At 35.0% G+C, this 24,431-nt stretch overlaps 1 protein-coding gene across 1 annotated transcript in view; it reads right to left on the bottom strand.

The window, feature by feature from the left end:
* The window catches only part of LOC117425726 (transcription factor Maf-like), a 130,175-nt gene extending 110,190 nt beyond the window's left edge, over window positions 1-19,985 (bottom strand). Inside the window, exons 1-2 of the mRNA XM_034042937.3 lie at window positions 18,588-19,985; window positions 4,256-4,322 (exon numbers count right to left, since the gene is read on the bottom strand). Of these exons, the coding sequence (XP_033898828.1) occupies window positions 4,295-4,322; window positions 18,588-19,558 (999 nt within the window). The 5' untranslated portion in view covers window positions 19,559-19,985 and the 3' untranslated portion in view covers window positions 4,256-4,294. The remainder of the gene's footprint in view (window positions 1-4,255; window positions 4,323-18,587) is intronic.
* Between the last annotated feature and the right edge of the window lie 4,446 nt (window positions 19,986-24,431).

A 24,431-nucleotide genomic window follows, 5' to 3' on the forward strand; every position in this document is an offset into this window, starting at 1 on the left:
AGAAACACAGAAATATATACTTTCAAGTAACATGATTTTTTTTGTGGAGGCAACATAGTGCCTACATTGTTTAATATAGTTATTTTCCAAATGCTACTGGACAGTTAATTTAATCTATGGCAGTGATATATACTGCAAATAGGATGTATTTTTAATCTTTCCCCTACAGTGTTGTATATTTTTAATCCAATGTTCCTTTAGGCCAAATGCAACTAGCCCCCAGTTTAATAAATCTTTGATTTGCATCTCCCAAATGGGTTAAAGGTCACTTTACAAAAAGAACAGATATCCCATGCTCAGAGAAGGAAAACCATGTGTGGACACAGGGTTTTAAGTTGTTTTTTAAGTACTGTATTCATTGATTATCTAGGAGCAATGCAAATCATCTCCTGTTAGAGTTAAGTTAACAGAAAACCGAGACAGAAACAAAACTCTCTTTCTGTTGCTGTTGCTGTTTTATCACACAACTATCGCACAGGTTAGAGTTTCAAAAAGAAGTGTGTGTTTTTTTTTTACAGGACATGCTGCTTGAGGTGATGTAGGGGTAAACGTCCTAACACTCAACTATTTAAAAAAAGAAAGCAACACACCCTGTATTGAACACAATATGTCCACTTGTTCAAACCAAAACCCAATTTTGTGGAAACCGGTTTGCTGTTAATTATGTTATGTAGCATGGTTATAAATGGTGACAAGACTAAGTCTACAATTTCTTCTTTAGGAGTGCCTCCTGGGCAGTGGTGCCTCAGAGGCAGATAACTGAGAAAGCCATTACTGCTGGAATCAGCCTCAAAACACATACAGTAGCTGAATGTTAGGCTTTTGAATCATGCGCTGTTCTCTAATGTGCACATAATGCTGCACTGTATTTATAAATTGGAAAAGGAAGTGCATAATTAAAGTAGCTGTAACACTCGGGCCAAATAATGCTTTACCTTTAACCCATGATGAAGACCCACTGTCCTATACAAAATACAGTCACACCAATGGAGATTGCCCGGTGTGCAGGAGAGTAGTTTTGGAAAGGAAAAACATTTGACGAAATACAAGTACCAATTCGTAGACTTTGGCATAGTTCCAAAGACTGTTGGGAGAGTTCCTGGCCTTCTCTTACTTTCTGTGCCTGCTTTGATTCACGTGATTACAGTGTGTGAGTCTTCCTTGATAATAGCACCCAGGGAAGCATTGGAGAATAACATGGGACAAGCTAAAAACAGTTCCTAATAGCATATTGTACTGTTCAACATTATGGATTTACTGTTACTATATAATCTAACTTTCAGAAAATTACATTATTTTAACCATCTCAGGCAAGCACAGCAAAAAGCACTGGGTTTCAATTAAGATTCCCCACACCCTAGCCTGTCAGTCGTGTCTAGAAGGGAAATGTAATGTCTTTCCCAGTAGAAACCCGAGATTAAATATTAAAACCCACCCTAAACCAATGTGGCTTTCGCAGGCCAAGTTCAGGACACAGTTTTCTGCAAGGACAGTGCACTTGGTGCTTCACTTTCCATTATTTCTCAGGGTGTAACTACTAGTACTCACAGTGATTAGTCATCACTGTCATATGACAAATCAACATGTAGTTGCAGGAAAAAAATAATGTTTTCAGATTTTGAAGAAGCAAACTATTAAATGCCTGTCAATCAAAAGTTTGCTAAGACCAGATCTGTGCTCATTCAGTAGGGGTGCTGCATAATAAAATGACTTTTGAATGACGTACGAGAGCAGTATTTATTCATTTTCTGCTTGTTTCTTAAATTTCTGTCTTTGGTTGTTTACAGATCTTGACTATTGACTGTTTGAGTTCACAAGTATATACTGTACAGCAGTCCTGTACAGGAGACAGAGCTTGTTATGTGAACACCAGTTCCCTACAACCGGTGACAAATTAATGTCTAACAAACATTTTGGGCACTGAATTTGGGCCACCTATTGTAATCTACACAGTGGAATGACATACTCCTGTCTTTTAACTCTAGATAGTCCTACAGGGATGATGTCATTCAAACAAACCCCAATGTTGGCAAGCAGGCAGTTAAATTCGACATAGTTCTTTGTTAACCATTATACTTACAGTGTCAATGTAGGCCAATCTGATGCATGAGATTACATTTGCAACAGCTGCTATTGATAGAAAAAAGAAAATACTTTGAAATGGCCTAAAATAAGGGATACAGTTGTTTCCTTTTTTATTAACTGCTGATGCGACGCAGCTGTGTATTCATAGTACAAGTAGCTTGGTGGTAAAGTCCAGGACTACACTGTGAAAGATCAAGGGTTAATGTACTTGTAAAGTGCATGCAGAGAAATACAAGACGAAAGGCCTGAGCCTGACCCCCTTGTGGACGAGGCCATGGAACCACACGCTTGCCACAGCTCTAGAAAATCCTTAGTCTGTGCATACCTGCTGTACTGGATCGAATGCAAGAGAATAAACACTGTGTCCGCTTTTTAAAATGTATGTTGTGAAGGAATGAAAGGGTAGAAAGTTCTCTCTTAGCTTGGTGCTAGATTGAAATAATTCCCTATGACCTTTTCTAAGGCCTGGTTTAATGTATCCAACATAAATTATGTAAAATGACCCTCCCACAAGGGAAATGCAATACCTTCTTTTTTATAAGTGTGCACAGTTTAAATATGTTTTTTTGGGGGGTTTTTTTGTTGCTGTTTTTACCACAAAATCTATCTCACTTCACCATGAAAATATATCAATGTAAGTATTTTACACTTGGCAGCTGAAAGTTGTTAAATCATTGTTTTGGTCAGTTTTATTTATAAAACATATAATTTGAAGCCTACCATTTATAGGAACAAAGAAAGCAAAATCCTTTACTACTGTAGTACTGGGATGGCAGGACTTGGCACAGTACTAATGCCTGTATTGTACCATTGTGAACCTGTATAAACCTGTACTTCACAAACCTGTGTTACTCAAAATCCAAGCAGAACCAGTTAAGACCTGTGGGAGATCAGGTGGTTTAAATTTATTTGACAGACTTTGTGTATTATGAAATGCCTGCTTCTTTGAAAGATGGGATATCTCATTTGTAAAACTTTAATTAAGGCTCTATAAAATTACTGTAACAGTGCACCCTCTAAATGTATTGGATTCTACTGCAAATAGACCAATGATGTAGTCATGTTTTAAAATCTTTACTGAATATACAACCCCTTTAATATAGAACAATGTTTATATGTTTATATATGAAAACCCAGGTAAACAATAGTAACATTTTAAGAACACGAAACACACGGAACCTAGCAATAGTAAATCACATTGAAAATGTAGATACATTTACATTGCTGTGTATTGTTATGTGCAAGCTGCCTTTTCGTATATATCTTTACATATAAAAACATTTGCATTGCTGCACTGTGTGGATGCATAGCCTGCCTATTAAAAGATGCTTTCGAAATAGGTAAAAGGTCATTCCTTTGCCAGAACAATATGATATATAAATTGAAATATCTTCAACGAGAAAACTTTATTCACATTGCGTGTTTGTGCCATTTCTCAGAAGTGCATTGTGTTTATCAGAATATATCTGAACAACATTGAAGCAAAATTACCTACCGCTCAGATAGCAAGAATCAATACTCCATTAGAATCAGAAATGATATACCGTATAAAAATACTCTCGTAAAATTAAAAAACATTTAGGTTTTCAATAAAAAAGTCATATAAAGGACACATAATTAATAACTTGCATATGCGACAACACTAACTGCACATTCAGCATTCAAAATGTAACAAGCTGCATAAAATGATATTTGTTCTTGGTCGAATCTCTGAATATCAATCAGATCACTAAAAGGGCAAGATAAAGTATAACGTCTATTTGTATTGCTTAATTCTTTCAGTGGTATCCTAAAACTATGTTGTTTTTGTAATTACAATAAAAATAAATCCATGCATGGTATTCAAATTATTCATACTAGTTTAAGCAAATACAAAAATAATTATCTGATCTTGACCAGTAGCATTTAGCAAACTTACACAATGCTAATCAAAGTTGAATTTCAATTTAATAATAGATTTTGTCTATTTAAAGTAATCTCTTTCTCCATTCATTCATCCCAAGTGTCGTTCTTTTTAATGTCATTCAGATAAGATAATACAGGGAGGGACCTGTCTACTTTATACACTAAATAATTTACAGCACAAGGCTTGATTTAATTATAAAACACCAAACAATCTCTGTTATGCAATCAATGGGTTATTAATGTACTGAAAAATGTATAGATTTACCTCATACTTCAAGGCCAAGGGGACTCAGTCATTTCTCTATCACAGATGTAGAAATTTTCGCGATGACCTAACATGGTGAGATAAAAGGCAAAATCAAAACAACCAAGTTTGCAGACATAAACATTTTTTAGAATCAATATTAGAAGATGGTCTGTCATCAATAACAATAACAACATTATTAAAACAGTATGTTTGACAGTTATTATTGGTAAAGTTAAATATATAGCATATTTCTCTATACATATAAAAAATACGCCAGATTAATTTTGATATAGATTAAAGAAGTGAGTGGTTCTGTTTTTAGACAAATTACCAAGCACATGTCCTTTCATCTTACCACATCTTGATACTCATCTTAAAGCCTTTTAGTAAATCACACCTCAGTCCTCTAAAAAAAGACTTTGGTGTCCTGTCTTTCAGCACTAATGCAAAATAAATAAATAAATGCATTTTAAAAATCCACCATTAACATAGCACATTGAGTTCTCAAGCAAGCCTCAAAAAAGCTGCAAATGTTCAAATTTATTTATCATCATGTAATATAAAACAACTACAAAATTATATCGCAAAAAGCAGAAGCCATAATATCAGTATCACTATATGGAAAACGGTATGTAATTCAATATGTTAACGTAACATTATTCAGCAGGTTTCATTCGACTTTATGAAGCAAAATTAGTTAATTCTATAGGGAGATGCAGAACTTTTGGCCACAGCTGTACAGTAGGTGTTTAAGATTATGAAGGTCTGCAGCTGTTTAGATCTGAAATAGACCACAAGGTGAAAGCTTCTTTGTTTAAAACTGGATAAGGTAGTTCCATTTTTTTTTAGTAAATAGTTAAGTTCTTGAAGATACTGTTTTAACCAGTTTTCAAGATGCTGCATACTGAGTGCTGGCTTCCACATCAGTCAGCGCAGCAACATCTTAAGTGGGTTATAACTCTTTCATCCACAGTCAAACAAAAGGAAACAAGCAACCACTGTATTATTCAGCTGCTTTCCTTCGATGATCCAAAGCGACTGGCTGCTGGAGGTTTGTCCGATCTATACCATGGCTCCAAAATATGAATACTTTGAGAGGTACAGTACATGCCCCTTCAGTACAATCTAAACTGCATTATACACGCAATACTGCAGTAAGGGCAAAGCTGTAATCAGACCGGCCAGAGAAGGACAGACACAAGGTGATAAAGAAATCACACAAGGACGCGCTGGAAAGATGCTTTGCAAGCAAATTCAATCATATTCATTGTTTTAATAATTTGTTTCGTGAAAGTAATAATAATAATAATAATAATAATAATAATAATAATAATAATAATAATAATAATAATAATAATAATCTACATGTTTACAGATATGTAGCTAATTGCACCCTTTAAACACAATGTACACATTTTTACACACTACTGACCTCTTCTTACCAATCATACATCATACTGTTTAGGAAGATGATGGTAATTACTGCTGTATATATAGTATTATGCATCACATTCATCCTATACTATTATATTATACTGAATACATTGCTAGATTGCTGTGGGTGCAATATATACATTTAAGTAATGCTGTTAGATATATTTTGTATTAACTGACTTGTTGCATGCATAACCTGTTTTAGATTCACAATAAAATAGGAATGGTATACTCAAAAGTATTTTATAATAGACTATTGTGATACTGTTAAATGTTAAATTATCCTAATATGAACAGCACCATTTAATACCCAGCTTGGAACAGGGAAGTATCAATGCTTAACTACTGAAATTTTATTTTCAAATGATTATTAATTAAGACTGAAGTCTTTTTTATTTCAAATGTAATGTAGTATGATTTCCTCTATCAGAGTAGTGTGGTTTCAAACAGGAAACTGCATGATCAGTGTACCATAACCAAGAGCTTTGAAAACAATATCTGAGTATGAGTCGCTCTTTCCGAATGATCTTCTGAACAACGCGGGGTCCCTAAAACAGAACAAACATCAAATAACTGTCTATCATGAAAAAGATCATTTTGTAATAAAAATTGTCTTTATTGTGAAAGTCATTTTTTATCAGCAGTAGTATAATATCATCTTGACACTGATTAGTTTTGTTAAACTGCATACACAGGTCCAAGTACTATAATTTATCCTTTTTATCGAAACCAATGTCATTGTCTAAAACCGTTAGTTAAAATTTGAGACTATAAATCTAAGAGTAAGAAATAAAAGTGAAGCTTTTCATTTTGTTACAGTTCAAGGTCGTCTCTGTACTTGTGGGTACTGCTATGCAGCTGTTTCTCTGTTATCTTTCGATTTTCATTTTAATCACAAGGTTTTGGATGAAAATAGTTGCATTGAAAATATATATATATATATACACACACCCAGGAAAGGCCTGGGTCTATTCTTTGAGCTACGGTATTATAGTTTTATTATAGTTTTAATCTAGGATATCCATTTAGAAAACAGTATACATTTCCCTGAATTTTCTCATCTCTTATTAACGTCATTGATATTTGAAAGAAAAATGTAAAAACAGAAAAATGTAATTCATTTAACCTCATCCCGTCATGCAACTACACTTTGAATAAAAACTGCAGCCCACAATCACACTGAATTTGGTTGTGTTTCACAACTCAAGTCTTTCTGTGCAATCATAAAGTTTGCACTCCTGTTATTTATCTTCCAAAAAGACATTATTTGTGAGGTGTATCTTAATAACTCAAGACTTTTTCAGCACCTGGGTTAAATCTACCAGAAATCTAGAAGCAACCATTTAGTCGTTGGATGTTGTGTTTCACTGGATACAAGAAATAGAGAAACAAACTGAAATCCCAAGATATATTCAAAAAATGGGTCCCATTTATTTGTTCCTTAATCTGATTTTAGAAGAACAAAAAAAACCATGGACTCTGACCCACGCAGCACAGATTATCTGCAAGGAAATTTCAATTCTTTATAAATATATGACTCATTGAGATGAAGAAATGAAATAAAGCACTAGAACTACGTCAATGATGAAGTTGTGAAACTGATCAATATATTTGTCAGAATGATAAAGCAAAAGAAAAAAGCCTTTTCTGACTGGTTTACCTAACATGTAAATATGTTGTGTACTTGCTTGGAACTATTGTCATTGTTATGTTCTTTTTACAAAAAACTGGAGCAAAACGTACTGTCCCAGTATCGATTACTCTAAATAGTTAGTAATGAATTACTGCAACAGCTTTCATTAACAATATAAAAACTTTTTACAACAGATATCATTTTCTTCAGCAGCTCGGCACCAATTAACTATGTCAGACTGCACATTAAGTGGCCCCTGGGCCTCTGCAGAAACAGCTTTTGAACAAGAGAACTAAGGTGCAGTATCAGTTCCATTTTTAAAGGATAAAGAATAAGATAATTTATGAATACAATTATTCTTTTTGAAATAATTTATCAGACACTAAGGGTATGTTTACAAAATGTGTTATGTATAATTCATAATGGGCTTGGAGATAAAGATCAGTTTATTAAGACAGGAAACAAGGGGAGTGGGTTGTGTACTCTAGATGGAAAGTGTAGCTTTTTTTTTTAATGAATATATTGCCTTTCATGAAGTGCAGTCTTATGACATTTGAAATCCTGTTTATCCACAGAACCGAGGCAACAGTAGTGTGAGCACATAAACGCCTCTCAGTAACCCTCTTTAGGGCAACTGTATATTCTTAGGGGTGACAAGGCAGTTTCAATGCAATTCCAAGTCCTCTTCTTCAGCACTAATTGTGAAATGGTGTTTTTGCAGTAGGAACTGGGACCATAAGAACTAGATAAAAAAAAAGCCCTATTTGCATGATCTGACTAATTAGAAGATTCACAGCTAGTCCTGCTTTAAGTCCTTAAATTGAATTACATTTTGCCTGCAGCCATACATGAACTTGTCAGCTCTCAGAAGCTCCTCAAGGCTGGGCCTGGCCACATCCTGGATTGGTGACCTCCAAATAAAAAAAAGGTACTGCAGTGTTTTGAAGAGGTATTCTGGCATTAAACCAAGGTCCTGTTTACCCATTAAAGGGATATTATACCACCTGCATTACCTGTTTAATATCATATTATGTTTCTTCTCTATAATTCGATATGTTTGTTTCTGCTGAGATCATTATTAACCGTGCATACTCATTATTCCCAAGGAAAAAAAAAAGGTCTCATTCAACTTCTGGATCTACTTCTGAAAAGACTCTTAAAAGCTGCATTTCTAGTGGTTTGAAAAATGACCACTAGCGAGGTGCAGCTGTAATGTCTATCCCCTTAGTAGATTTGATTTTGTATAGAGATTTTCCATTAACTACAGTTACACCCAATGGTCATTTCTAAAACCTTACTATATATATTTTTTTTTTTAAGACGCAGATCCACAGAAAAAAGGACATGAATTAGTAAGACTGGTAAATAATGATTAAAGCAGAAATAATCACACGTAAAACCACATTAAACAGAAAGTAATTAGATATTTTTAAAATGTAGATGAAGGAAAGTATAGCCTTAATATAACTCTGGCCTGACTAAATTCACCTGATCATGCATTACTCTTCAAGTCTGCAACCTTTTGAATTATTATTATTATTATTATTATTATTATTATTATTATTATTATTATTATTATTATTATTATTAATAATAATAATAATAATAATAATAATAATAATAATAATAATAATAGTTGGTTTTTCTTCATTCTTATTTTTTGACTACTTGTTTGTGTTTTATCTTATCTTATCTTTTTTTTCTTTATTTATCTTCATTGAGTCTTTGATCTATTGCTTGCTTGCTTTTTTTGTGAAGCTACTTGTGACTTTAGCCTATAAAGTTTGCATGGAAGTGGTGGGAAGGCTCGCTGCTATTCACAACACAGAAGCACAGAGAAAACATTTTGAACTGCTTTGTAGCATCAAATGATGTATGTACATATTGACTGGTTAGAGTGAAACAGCACCCCCACAAGGAAGAAGTATGTGAGTTCCATATATAATGTATATTCCAAATGTGTACCTCATGAACATGTACTTTTAAAGGACACTACTAAACACTAGAGGTATAAACCAGAAATTGATTTGTGATTAGTGCTAAGGGTTACATTGACTATGTACACTGGTAGTTGGAGTTAGTAATAAAAAATGAAAGCTTTTTTTTTCAATCTGGTTTGCACTATGGGTACTAATCAAGAGAATAGTATTGCAACCCACGTTCATGCTGTAAAGTAAGGAACACCGACTGCTCTGATGTGGTTCATAAATGTGAGGATCAGCCAAATCATCAGGTCAGGGACTGATTGACCTTTAGAAAAAAAACATTAGCCTGAGACGTGAAACTGAAAAAAATTTAGGAACATTCATATGTTAGTGGTCCAAGTTGAAACGCGAGCTGTCAAAACATATTTTACAAAATCATTATTTTTTAAATAAAATTGGCATGCAACCCCCGAAAAAATATTCCATTATTCAATAAGAGTTAGCTGCGATATGAAACGTGGAAAAATGAAACAATAATATGTATTTTTAGAGGTATGTGAACAGCTAAATGCCAGATGGTTTTTGTACAGTCTTATTCAAATAGGCCCTCTGAAATATTTTCAAAAAATGTAATTAAAGCAAAAATTAGGCATCTCTTTGGTGTACACATGGTGATCTTCTATACCTTGTTCCACCTGAATGTCATAAGACATGACAAAAAAAGAATCCTGAACTAAAAATGCTAACTGGTTCATTGAGTGATGTGGAAATCAACACCTCACTGCAGGAAATATTACATCTTCACAGCCAAGCAGAAAAAAGTACAATTATTAGGTTTTCAAATAAATGCCACATAACTCAGTTTTACTGAGCTACGCCAAGCTCTTGGGAAACAATGCTGGTTCTGTGAAATGATAGAAGAACTGGGACATAAACTTATTTGATTTACATCACTTTCAATGTAAGTGTTTATCAAAAAGATGCGGTACTATGAAAACTAGGTGTAATTATTTGATCCTGAAATTTGCAATTTCCAAGCTGAGGCATTTTAATTCAGGTTGCTTTTTCAAAGCACTTTTTCATACAAATGTTTTAGAAAAAGCATGTTCTCCTTGGATTAAACACAAGCATTTCTGTTCCCTAGAAACAAAATTACAGTAGTTTAGTTTCATAATTGTTGTACTGTGTGGTATAAAGATCTCACTCGGCAATGGAATAACAAAGCAATCAGTCTATCCCTTTAGTACACAGGCAGTGTTATATACAGGGTGATTAGAAAGTAAGTTTACCACATCAATGATATGGTGTGTTGATGTGGTAAACTTACTTTCTAATCACCCTTGTACTATACATTTTTATATTGCATTTAAGCTTCCTTTAGAAAAATGGGAAACAAAAATAAATAATTCAAATATAAAGATTATTTCCCTCATTCCACTTCTGGTTACATTACACTATGACATCTAACCTGTCCATCCTGATGTTGTTTTATTAACTGTATTATTTATTCAAATGGGTTTATACAGAGAAGTGTTTGAGATGCAGCCTCTAATACTCATAATATGACAATTTAGATCAACACAAAAGTAGTTGAAAAAAGGAAAATAATATTTGATCCTAAACTTGCAATATCTTCCACACCTCACTGTTTACTTGTTTTCAGAATGAAGCTTGAAAGCATAGATGGTGCCACGGAACACAAACTAATGTAATAAATTTACAGTACTGTATCTGGTACCAAAGTATAGCCCTGTAAAATTAACCTTCACTAGAACATGCAACTCATTGTCTGTATAACATGTGGCAAACTAGCCTCTCAAGGACAATTCTATAATGAGGGTAAAGTGTACTTTTCGTAACTATCTATATGAAACAGTGTTCGACAAACAAACAGTATTTCTGCAGAAACTGACTGGCTCTTTAATTGATCTACAGTTCTAATTTCCCCTGCAAGGAATAGTCTTTTCTCCTCATATTTAGTGCAAGTATTCTCTCTGTTGTGTATCAAAACAAATTTAAACTGCCTGAGATGTGAAGGAGAAAAGGAGAGCTTAGCCTTCTAGTTGTGGGTATCCTCCAGCAGTTTTAGTTTAGGGGAAGCTGACAAACAAGTACAGTAAGAAGACTTATTGCTTGCACTGTCTTAATATTTAAAACTGAATGTGACACTCAGCAAAAAACAAACATAAGATCGCGTTGTTGGAGGCATCCAAAATTATGATCTTTCACCAAAAACCTATTCTATCCAGTTAAGCCTGTGACAGAAAACACAGACTGCCTTCGCCAGACACTGTCATATTAATTTAGGGATAGCACAATAAAATAAGTGTCTGTATTCAAATGTCAATATGTATTAATTCAAATCTAATTTGCAACGGAATTCTGATTGAATTCCTAAGAAGTAAAAATGCAGATGCCTGATGCAGAGCATAATTATTTTTATTAGACCCTGACCTTAATTCACTGTGGACCAGGCACTTACTGTATTTCAAAATGTCAGCAGTTTAGACCGTAGAAAGCAACTCAATGTACATTTGTGCTCCTAAATAAAAGTTCTACATTTAATTATGGTGATCATTATTATTCTTTTATACATTTTATAGCTCTGTTCTCATAAAAAGAGATCACTTTGTTGGTTGACCAAAGGAAATAAAAGAAGCAGCAATGTGATGTGGTTTTACATGTGCAATAAAACAATATTGTGAACCATCAATGTGTACACAGTCTTGATAATTATGTATTAGAATGTGTGCTGTAGGTGTGAACTGCAAATGCAAAAGTCTGTGGGTTTTTAAAATTCGTATTTATGGCAAGTAGTTTGCATCAGTGTCTTTCAGCCCTGATTGTTTTACACAGGAAATTAATGTGAACAAGCTGTCTAGCTCGCCAGGCTATCCTGTGAGGGATTACTTTTAATGAATTTGTGACGGATGAAACCTTTTATTGACTTGTGTTTTATATGATCAGAAGCCTAGAGCTGCTGCTTTTATAAAGGGTCTGCACTTACCCTGCCAGCAGAGATCACACTAAATTATTCTACCCACTCTCTGTAATTTAAACAGTGCAATAGGGTTTAGTTGAGTGACTGGTATTGCCATACCCCTACAGCATGCTGTATTCTATCTGGGAGTTATGTACCACTAACTTTTTAAGCCTCTGACACATGCTTTACTTTGCAGGGACGTCAACAAAGAAACCATGGCCTATCATGTACAACTACCATAAAACAAATCCACACAAAAGCTTACAAAAATTCTACCGGATATATTTTTCATACAGCCTAGGGAGTATTGTGAGCTTTGCTCCCTCCAATATCTATAACCAGAGAGAAGAACGTTAATCAATTCTCCATGCATCACCAATGGAAATCTTTCCACTGAATGATCCGCTCTGAATTCATAATTAAGTTACTGGTTAACGGGGGTGCCTATGATATGTGCACTGTAAGCCGCCTTACCCCGTACCGTCCTGATAAATCAATAGTCTGTGTGCCTGCAACTGTATTTTGCTAATTTACTAATTACAAGAATATTTAATTTTAAAGCTCACCTATTTTTGGAAAAGTAATGCAATATTTTTTTGTTTGTTTGTTTTACAAATAAACCTAAATATTGAGCTGGTATTATGCAACCATGAATTTGATCAAAATAGAACATATGAATAGGTAAACTGACTTTTAATCACTGTCCGTAATGGAGTGACATATTGTACCACAGTGTCAATGCATGTAATCTATGTATGAAAAACATTCTGCATGATTGGAAAGAATACTATCAAATGAGATGTTGAAATTGTAATATTTCACTTCAAGGTTATCTAGGGATTACTTTTGATTTTAAAGTGTTTTTTTGCATTTAGGGCAATTTAAATGTAAAACAGACAAAGCACTATAATTTTTCAAAAGTGGTAAACGACTCCCACTAGCTGGTTTCAAATACAGTACATTAATCAATGAGTCTAATTGGACTTCTCTTTATCAAGATGTACTACAAAAGAGATTGGTTTTGAAACAAACAGGGTTAGGTCTGCAGAATGGACCAAATTGCATTTAAAAAGCCAACAGAACTCACCAAGCATGTTTATAAGACACATCCTGCAGTGTGCTTATGACTGAGGACATCTTTACATTGTGTTAAAATCCACAATACATAAATAGAAGCCTATGATATGCATTTTAATTTCATATTGATTACTGTACTAACATAGTTATTATTCTTACTCCATGAAACTGCTTAAATTACCATAAAAAAACAAAATATTACTGGTATTTAAAATGCACTGTTGGCTCTGAAGCACCCATTCAATTTGTGTACAGATGCTGAACAAACAAGCTATATATATATATATATATATATATATATATATATATATAAAGTAAAGTGGGCAATGTGCTGTTGTTAACAAGGGAACAACAATTATGAGGTATCTTGAATGTAAATGAAAACTGGTTTAATCTATACAATCTCAGCTTGGTCAACATGTCAATTCATTTGGTCTGCTCCTCGACGGCACAAAATGTATTTTGGTACCTGAGCCTGGCATGCAGAGGACAATACAATGCATATCTTCAGGATTGTCACAGTGTAATAGTGGAAATATGTAGTATTAAATGCATTAAATAACATATCAATACACAGACCGCATCCATCTACAGACACTGCAAGTACACGCACACACGCAATTGATGTTTCATCTCTTGCATGCAATGTTATCTGTCAGTTGTGCACACAGAAAGATTTTAAATAACAGTGATCCAATTGAACAGATGTTAAAATGTATTTTATATGGGATATATCACCGGTCTTACTTTCTGGAGGGTCTGCAGCACTTTCTATTTAAATATATTATGAGGAAAATATTATTTAACCCCAAAACATTTTGGAATTTGACATGCTGAACAGCTTTAGAGCAGCTAAAGTTATTACTGAATTGCCTGTTTACCATAAGCCCAACCCATTACATCCTATAAAATGCCATGGTGGGAACCAGGTTTTTCTAAACTTACTGGATTGCTCCTAATATTAATGTTGTGTGTTAAATTGCTGCTGCATCAAGAAAAACCCTGTCTTCGAATTGGAAGTAATTGTGTGTAAACTTGCTCTCGTCTTTTTTTTTTTTAAAAGAAAGCTATCTGTTCATTATGGGAATAGGCAGTCGATTGTTTACAATGATGTTTCTGCTACTAAATAATACTGTACATTAAAGAGTATTTATATGCTAGGACTTTGTCTCACCTTCCATGTATTGTACAACGTGTATCTTGTGTCAATACTTGTATAAATGATCATCTTAATTAAAATTCTGGAGACTAAGAGCATCAGTATACATTTGCAAAAAAATGTATACTGATGCTCTTAGCAAAAAAAAAAAAAAAAAAAAAAAATCAGATATGTGTATAGCTATTATATAAATCATCCCTTTTTTAACTATCTACACTATTTGTATACACTAGCTACCCAAACTACACAGGATCATATCTAACTATTTAAGTAACCATAACTGTGGTATTCCACCTTTCAACACAAAATAATAGCCTCCACCTATTTGCATAAGTCACAGGCAATCCTAGTTTCATCTGTCTGATTTTATATTTGAGCAATACCCACCAATCTTTGAAACCGTGCTGCTGATTGGGCAGACTGACATTTTTATGGACGCTAACTGTACCTGTCACAGACATGCAGATAAGTTATGCCATACATATAATATAAACACTTAACACTGGCTGCGGTGCATAGTCCTGTGGTCATGCTAAAAAGTATCTCTGCACGCTTTCATTAGGCATTTGTGTGTATTCATTTGTCAAACGTGTGTATTTATTTGTAGATGTTGCAGGCACATTTTCAGCACGTTTCTGCTTTATCATTTAAATTGTCTTACAAGTGTATGTGCATGTGGCTTAAATTAAATTAAAATAACACTAAACTATTATCTACTCGGTTTATCATACTACAACCACAACATCCTATTTAAAAAAAATAAAAAAGACATCATTAGATGTCTATTTTTACTTTATCATTAGACCCTACTTTAAGTGTTCATTTGGAGGCACAATTACTCTATTAACTGTTGTATCATTCTATTAAAATTGTAATGCACACTATATTCTACCTTGGGACTGTTAGACACTATAAAAACGCCGATTTGGGATTTTTAACTTGTATATAATTTACTGAGATGTGTAGCTTTGTCCAAATACTAAAGTATTTGAACAGCGCAAACGTTTACCTTGAGTATAATTATTAACTACGATATAAAGCCTAAACCATTACTATTGAACGTGTTGTGCAATGCACGAGGTCAAATGTCAACCAATATGTAAACGCCTGCATTCACTCAAGAATATTAGTGAATTGTCCACAAGTTCTGTTAATTTCCCCGTGACCAATACCTTGCTACGTTGGTCCACTAGGGTTGCCACCCGTTCTGGTTTTGCCTGGATTGTTCTCTTTTTGAGGCAGCTGTCCTGGGAAATCTGTAAGGTTTCCCGGGACATTAAATGTCAAAGTATATGATGTATTTATGTATTTATTTATTTTTGTACGAAATGACTCTGCTGTCCCGGTTTTTTGTAAGTCAGAGGTGGGAACCCTATGGTCCACATCATGGAGAAAAAAAGAATGATTTACTTTTCCGGTGTATGTTCTCAAAAATGATCAGCGTTCTACTAAAAACAGAGTTGTTATCAGCAAATGACATACGCAATTGCCTTGCTAGTCTGTTTTCAATTGCCCGTTCTGTAAACGAGAGAAATAAATAAATACTTCACATTCTATGGTAACACAATTTTAAACCCGGCGACAATGTAACAAAGCGTGTAGATACATTTACAGTATGCACCGCTAAGTGTGTACTATCTAGCTACAGTAACCATTGCATGATGCCTGTGTGTAGTCATTATTCGTTCATTCCTATGCAGCCATCTGTGTCTGTTAGTACAGTGTCTGTAATAGGATGCATTTTTAAAATTGTTGATGTTAGTCAAACTGTTCCGTTTTAAAAGTGTATTCTTCCTTTCAGAACGGATGTCTATCTCTGAAACACATGCCAGAGGCAGTCGTTCACTTACATGCATGCTGTTTATGTCAATAGCTTTTAACAGGAACGATTCCAGGAATGAGTTAACATCGTTCAGCCCCCTTTTTCTTGCACTTTGGGAAATGATTGTCTAACCTGCACAATAAAGTACTTATTGACTAAATGTGTATAGCAAGACTGACAACAACCGATTTAAGTGGGTATACAGTTTACCATTTGCTTATCAAAAAAGAAAAAAGAGTTGTAATTTAACTAATCACTATAAAAAAAACAAAAACAAAACACGTCTATCTTAATTACTGAAATGACACTTTTTACAAAGGGTTAACTTAATTTTTGCTATTTAAGGCGGAGAAACAGGATGGAATCAAAATTGCAATTCATTTATTATTGCACATTTAGTTGTTATATATATATATGACAGATTTGTTTTAAATTTGTTGTTGAATGGTATTTTCCCATGTTGCACAGGCAGGGTATCAATCCCTGACGATTTACAGATGCCCAGACATGACTGATTATTATTATTATTATTATTATTATTATTATTATTATTATTATTATTATTATTGCCTTTGAAACTGCGGATTCAGTTTAACAACACCCATTTCTGCACGATAGCACAACTCTTAAAACTGCATCACCTAGATTGTGTAGTAATGCCATTTAGAACTGCATACACGTTTTAATTATCGTTCTAAACAGTTTTGCATTTTTTTAAATATATGCTTGCAGGTTATATATTTGTGCAGTTCAATCCAAAATACATGCTTTTTGAGAAGCATACATCTCCAAATGTATAGCTAATCCCTACATGACCCGGAGTACCCCCCCCCCCCCCCCCCCCCCGTAACAAAGTCAGTGGTATACCAAGGGCTACATTTGTCCAAGTTATGTTTTAATTGCAAGCACATGCTGCAAAAGCTCTGTGTTTTATATTAAAACAAACCCATTTATTTTACAAATTTTAAGATTCCCTCCCCTCCCCCCCTTACATCACAACGGTAAACCAGTTTAGTGCATCACACCTTATAAAAGCTACATGTAAGTACAACTAATCTATAACATTCCTTTTTTTTAAGAACGACCTGTAGCAATACCATTTTAACTTCAGGGTTTACAGATTATAAAACGATATACTTAAATTATAGACTAGGAACCCATAGCATTCAACAGAGTTACCAAATGCATTAGGATGGGGCATTTATTAAATAAAACAAACTGCTTTAAGCAATAAACAGTTTTAGTGCCGAAGAGGGATTGATTCCTTTTAGAATTTTCCAAGTCCTTTTTTTCCCCACAACATTGAATCCAGTTTGACAACTTTCAACAGGAATGCTTCAGTGCATAAAATGTATAAAAAGGGAGTCTGACGTTTTCGCACAACTCAAAGTCAAGCAGTCTATATACTAGTATATGCAATTCATGGGGAAGGTGTATCTCACACTTTTTTGTTGCAAACTCAAAAAAGTGACGAGGCAGTAAAAACAAAGTTATGAATGCCATGCCGTTAAAGTCATCCAAGAAAGTTCATTTTTCAAGCAAACACAAAAAAAGAAAAAAAAAAAAACCGTACATGTCCAGCATGCAGGGTTGCTTATTAATATATCGTCTCTTTTTAATAATGCATATTTTCTAAACAGCTACAGTTCTTGGCTACAAAACACAAAATAGCAAGCATAATAATGCATGAGATGAGAATGGGGTAAAAAAAATGGCAGGCTCAAAAGTCTTTCATGTTTGGCTGTTGAAGAAAAAAAAAAAAAAAGCCAACACTCACATGAAAACTGAAGGTAGTTGCAGTTGTTTTTGGCAGGCGGATCTTTTAAGTTTTTAAGCATGGCATAGTTGATGAACTTAATGGCAAACTTGAGTCTCTTTTTTTCACATTGCAAGTTCATAACTACTATGAAAAAACTTAAGATGATTGCTTCTTTTTTTTTTTTTTTTTTAACACAGCAAGCCCCAAAAACCTCACATGAGCAAAACAAAAAAAAATTAAATTAAAAAGAAGTTGATGGCAGGTTTCAATGAGCAAGCTCCAAAATGAAGAACATACTTATTTGATGGCAAGTTCAATATTTATATTGCAACCCCCCTAAAAAACTAATGAAGAACTAAAGGTGACAAGCTTGAACATGCCCCAATTCTCATTAAAAAAAAAAAAAAAAAAAAAAGTTTAAAATGTTGGCAAACTTGTTTCTTGGTCTAGCAAGCCCCAGACAAAAAGTAATTCACAAGCAGAACTTTTTTGTATTATTATTACGGGGTTGACAAGCTTTTTTTTTTTTTTTTTTTTTTTTTTTATTCTGAGACTCACATGAAAAACTCTGGAGACGAAGGGGTGTCACTGCCGGAGCTGTTTTCTCTGAAGCCATTGCTGATTAACTTCTCATATTTTTCCTTGTAGGCATCCCGCTCCCGGACCAGCCTGGAGATTTCTTGTTTGAGGTGTTCAACTTGCTGTACGAGCTGGGTCTTTTCGCCTTCCAGGACGTGCTTTTGCTGGACCCTCTTGTAGCGACAGGACTGGGCATAGCCTCTGTTTTTGAGGGTCCTCCTCTTTTGTTTGAGCCTGATCACCTCTTCTTTGCTGACTCCCCTTAGCTGCCGATTGAGCTCTCTCACTGACATGTTCACCAGCTGGTCGTCCGAAAATCGGTCATCCAAATGCATGCCGTGGTGCTGGTGGTTCCCACCTGAGTTACTGTTGGAGGGGACCCCGGGTGCTTGGTGGTGTCCCCCGGCGTGGTGGTGGTGGTGGTGGTGGTGATGGGGACCCCCGTTCTGGGCTGCAGCCGCCGCGATAACTGCAGACACCACAGCGGCAGCCGATCCCATCTCTTCCCCAGCCATGGTGCCTCCCGTTCCGGCTGCGCCGGCAAACTGCTGCCCTCTAGCATAGCCATCGAAGCTTTGAAGCTGGTGACTGCTGTTGATCAGAGCCTCTACTGCGTCTTCAGGGCTGAAGCCCAAAGCCTCCGGGTTCAACTGCTGTTGGTAGCCGGTCATCCAGTAGAAATCTTCCAAGTGTGCCTTCTGGTCGCTCCCAGAGCCCGGGCTGGGCGCCGAGAAGCTTGGAGAAGGGGGTACCGAGCTGCAAGGCGTGCTCATCGGGGTGGAAGACAAGGATCCCCCGGCGATCAGGCGGCTGCACTGGCTGATGCTGCGATCGGGCTCCACCGGCTCCTTTTTCACTTCAAACTTCATCAGATCGAAGTCATTAACATATTCCATGGCCAAGGGACTGGTGGGCAGGTCGGAGTTGCTCATTGCCAGTTCTGATGCCATCCTTTTGCTGTTGACAGTCCTCCAAAGAGGGTGAAGAGCAGCTGTCAAACTGTTCTGGTTTGAAAGAGTATGAGCCAGCTTGATTTAGTTATTTAATTTTTACCAAGAAAAGAGCTTTCAATTTGCAGCAACGTTTTTTTTAAATGATCACAATTTTCCTTTGCAGAGTCTAATGCACAGACGCATCAGAGCAGTGTGTGTGTGTTTGCTTCCTCCGTTCTTTGCATGAGATTGCTGGATAGCTGCAGGTTTTTATTTTTAACATTTAATACTTCGTGGCTTCTGGTTTTTCAGAATGTTTTGAAAACTGAAAGCGGTAAAACGGTGCAAACAACAGTCAAATTATATAGTCTTCTAGAAAAAAAAACACCAAGGCTTGTTGGAGAATTGTTTAAAGGATCACTCAGCAGATGAGTTTAAAAGCATTGCTGAGTTTTATAGCTAACCTGACGTCAGGTTCAAATGGGAAATTGACTCAGACTCAGAACCAATGGGCTATCTCAATCTGAAAGCTAATTAGCATAATAGTATAGAAACAAGGAAAACTTTTCTAAACTGTCAATCAGGGACTATCAGCTGACTATCAGCTGGAAATCAAACATTTAACCCTTTCGAGCCTCATTTTCAGAGTGGTTGATAGTTTTGCCAGTATGTTTCTGGTGTTGTTATGTAGTACTGTTCCGTTAACAGCTTTGCTAAGAATGTAGTTACAGGGACGGGTTTTGCAATGCAACACATGCTGGGAACTAAGAACAAATTATACATCTCAGTTTAAAAGAGTCAAACATACATTTAAAATATCCAACAGTAAACTAGTATTTTAATAAGTAGCTATTTCCTGGTTGCCTAGTTTTACAAAGAAAACGCGTTCATTTTTACGATGTGTCGTTCTGCAGAACTAAAAGTAAATATTTCTGCAAGCGCCATGGTTTATATGCATATTGTGCAAATAAATTATAATAACGTTATTAGTATTTTTATTATGTATTGCTATTATTCGATCATTGTAGGGCGCTGTATTCTAAACACTGTACACAAGTGACTAAAACTACAGTGTTTTATTGATCTATTTACTTACTTTTAACCACATTTGTGTTTTTAATTACAGCTCGGTGAATGTATGGGGATTATTTGAACGTTCTTGACACTAGTTCCTCATAAGGTTATCCCATTTTTAAGAGCACAATGTTATGTATTTATTTATTTTATTTGATGTATTTATTGTTCATTAAGGTACAAAAGACCATTAAGATCCTACACAAACTTGCACAAAACATTCTACACAAGTGTTAGGAAAAGGCAAGTGAACATGCAAGAGAGAAAATGTCTGAATTATTAGATGCAAGACCATTTCAGAAACTCAACAGTGCCACCTTTTGGTAAAAAAAATAAAACGCTTTTAATTCCTGTTTAAAGGTACCCCTTTTTGTGTGCACTTTTTATGACACTCGCTTTGAAAATATTTATATACTGTCATTATTGTCAAGTTCCTTAATCAATAATCAATACTTTAAGAACCAAAATATAAAATAGAACACGCACCCATTCTCTCTCTCTCTCTCTCTCTCTCTCTCTCTCTCTCTCTCTCTCTCTCTCTCTCTCTCTCTCTCTCTCTCTCTCTCTCTCTCGTCTTTCTCTTCCTTTTTCTAAAATAAGAGATAAGTCTTGGGTGTGGTGAAGTATTCTAAAAAATGACCATGACCCTGTACCATCAGATAATATGGAGGTTTATTAAAACTGGGAAAAACACGCTTTTAAAATGTCGTCTTCTATTTTTAACACTCTTTATGGCTATATCAATAGAATTCAAGTTAGCTGTAATTCACTGATAAACGAGGTGTTCCCAGTAGGTAAGATTACGTGCACTGCTATAAACTTGTTTATCTGAAAAGTAATTCTAAGAATCCCGACTTGTGACATTTAGTCATATATTAAACCAGTTTCTTGAACATTGCACCTTATCTGGGGTTCAGAGAGCAGTTATCACTGCGTTTCATTCCTTAACACGAGAGAGAGAGAGAGAGAGAGAGAGAGAGAGAGAGAGAGAGAGAGAGAGAGAGAGAGAGAGAGAGAGAGAGAGAGAGAGAGAGAGAGAGAGAGAGAGAGAGAGAGAGAGAGAGAGAGAGAGAGAGAGTAGATAGCTGGATATATACAATATAAAATAATAATGTTATAGATATATAGTCAGTGGCGTGTATGATTCTGGTCCACAGTTTTATCACCTATAATCATTGCTTTCTAACCAGTTACCTATAATAACTAAGTTTAACATTTCTTTGAAGAGAACATGCAGTAAATGGTAGGAGCAGGCAGTACTTGTTTGTCCCAACAGTAGATAATAATGTGCTTTGAGTGATTGTGCATTGAAAATTAACATTTCATTCACTGCAAGAAAACCTATAACCATGTGCTGTATGCCTCTTATGTGAATCCTGTGATGTCATCCAAAGCATAGAGGCCTATGATATATTTAGAAACCCATAATGACCATTATGTAATAGCAGAAGACACTGACAATGTTCTGTTTCATCTTAGTGTTGACAACTTCCACAATATCCAATTTATTGTTAGTCTTTCCAATTTCACTTTTTTTCTGTCAGCATTTTTCTCTATGTAATTAATGCATTTTTATTAAGGAGAGATCCGAGTAACGCACCTCAGATATACCGCTCCTACAGCATGTCCCCCAATTCCCTATGACTCATGCAATATTTCTACAGTAAATACAGTACCGGTGTTCTTCAAACTATAAACAACTTCTCAGTCTAACTTCCATTTCTATCTCTCCCTTTTGATACAGTATCTGAAAGGAAATCAAGCTAAAGACAATCCATTTCAGCTTTCTTGGTTTATTACGGAATGAGAATCTATAAACTACATAAATACACTACCTACCACGTACAGGATACACGACTAAACACAGGGGTTGTTTTTCCCTGTACATTTCATGAACTGACATGATGATTATTGTATGACACCTGAAATGCATCCAAATATTAGTGAAGACAAAAAAAAAAAAAAAAAAGAGTTTGCAATGTGAGACTGCCAAGACAGATAAACCACTGAATGTGGCGTCAGTGTTGTCAGTCAACATTGCAGAAACTATTTTTGGGGGTATATTTAAGAACAAATGTTACCTGGTTGTTCTGCATTGGTAATAAAATACAGTATATACTATTTGGAGTACCACTGGACTTGTGAGATGGATTTCTCAATAAAATCACCTGCATTCAGGGATACCAAGGTAAGTAAGCAAGATGGGTGGGACTATCATGCATTAAAACTGACCTGTTAGAGAACATGGCCAAACCACAATATTAACTGCAATTGCTTTATCTAAGACCCACGCAACAGAGAAATGTCCAGTCTCACGTACCAAGAAATGGCGAGGAGAGTGCAGTGTATAAATCCTTTTAATAGTTGTCAGATCACTTAATTGGGTAAGTAAAAACATGAATCACTGTCCTGGATTCACGAAAGACATTTATTGAAAGAATAAAAAAAAAGATAATCAGATAGTGATGAAAAATGAAGAGGAAATAGAAATGGTAATATAAATGAAACTAGCTTCTTGTAACTAGAAAATAATGCATGCGGTACAGTGGTTCAAAATGCTCAAGAAGCTTTTGAAATTGGGTTCACTTGCTGTAGACTAACAGTTTAATAACCTTTAAAAATGTTAATTCAGTATTAGAGTAAATTGAAATTTGAGAAAACGTAATGTTGATTGATATTTTGGAAGTTTTAATGATCTAATGGAGGTCCCTCAACAGCAATTAATGGCCTGCAGGGTCAGTGTCCAACGTTCCATTAAGTTTATAATTAGCTGACAACATATGACATTAATGCAACCCTTGTAAATCCTTGGTTGCTTGGTGTATCTTTCCATCTTATATACTCAGTTGATCATTTTCTGTTACTATCCACCACGATACTGGCGGTGAGTGTAGGTTAGAGATTTCTGATAATCATATTTTCTCACTTCCTTTGAGAGACAAAAAACACATAATAACGCTAAATAGCAAAGTGTATAATCTTGACTCACCGTTAATGGTAAATTCTGTGTAGGTGACCATGCTGGCCAGCAGGAAAGTGTTTCTTTTTTTCTTCTGTCTTTGAAAAAAGATTGCTTTCAAGGTTATTTTTCTCTTAGTATTTGGGTTAAAGGAACCTTTGATCCCAGACAGGAAATAAACATTTTTAAGTGTATCTATTTTAAAAATCAATTATTTTGTAGTATGGGAGCTTTTATATTTAATTTATTGTTTTTTTTAAGAACAGCTAAAGGTCAGCCTTAAATTTATAAATATTGTGCCTCACACAGCGTGTGATATAAACAGGCAATATACTGTAGATCTTATAGTTCCTGACCAGTGTTCAAACAGAACTGCAACAGAATTATTATTATTATTATTATTATTATTATTATTATTATTAGTAGTAGTAGTAGTAGTAGTAGTAGTAGTAGTAGTAGTACTAATTTATCTTTTATATTATAAACAAATAACAATTTAGGTAGAAATTTACTAATGTTGCATAAAGTGTCATACTTCATCTATTCTCAAGCGATTATGTTGTTACATCCCTGATTTTGGGGTAGTTTTTAATAAAATGGAGAAGCCTTTCAATTACTTTAATTTAAGATTTACATAGTAATTATACTTTTGTATGGCAAGCTAAAAGCCAAGTGGGTGAAAAAATCTCTATATGTATATGTTAAGATAATTTATGCAACAGCTTATTGGCAGCAGGGGTCTTTGGACAACACACGAGGTTTAGCATTCTCCCTTTTCAACAAGATGGAAAGGCTAACATTCAAGATTTTTTCCTCAATCACATCTGTTGTTTATTGGCCAGCACTAACCTACTCAAC

The sequence above is a fragment of the Acipenser ruthenus genome, chromosome 20 (assembly GCF_902713425.1).
Source record: "Acipenser ruthenus chromosome 20, fAciRut3.2 maternal haplotype, whole genome shotgun sequence".
NCBI classification, from domain to species: domain Eukaryota; kingdom Metazoa; phylum Chordata; class Actinopteri; order Acipenseriformes; family Acipenseridae; genus Acipenser; species Acipenser ruthenus.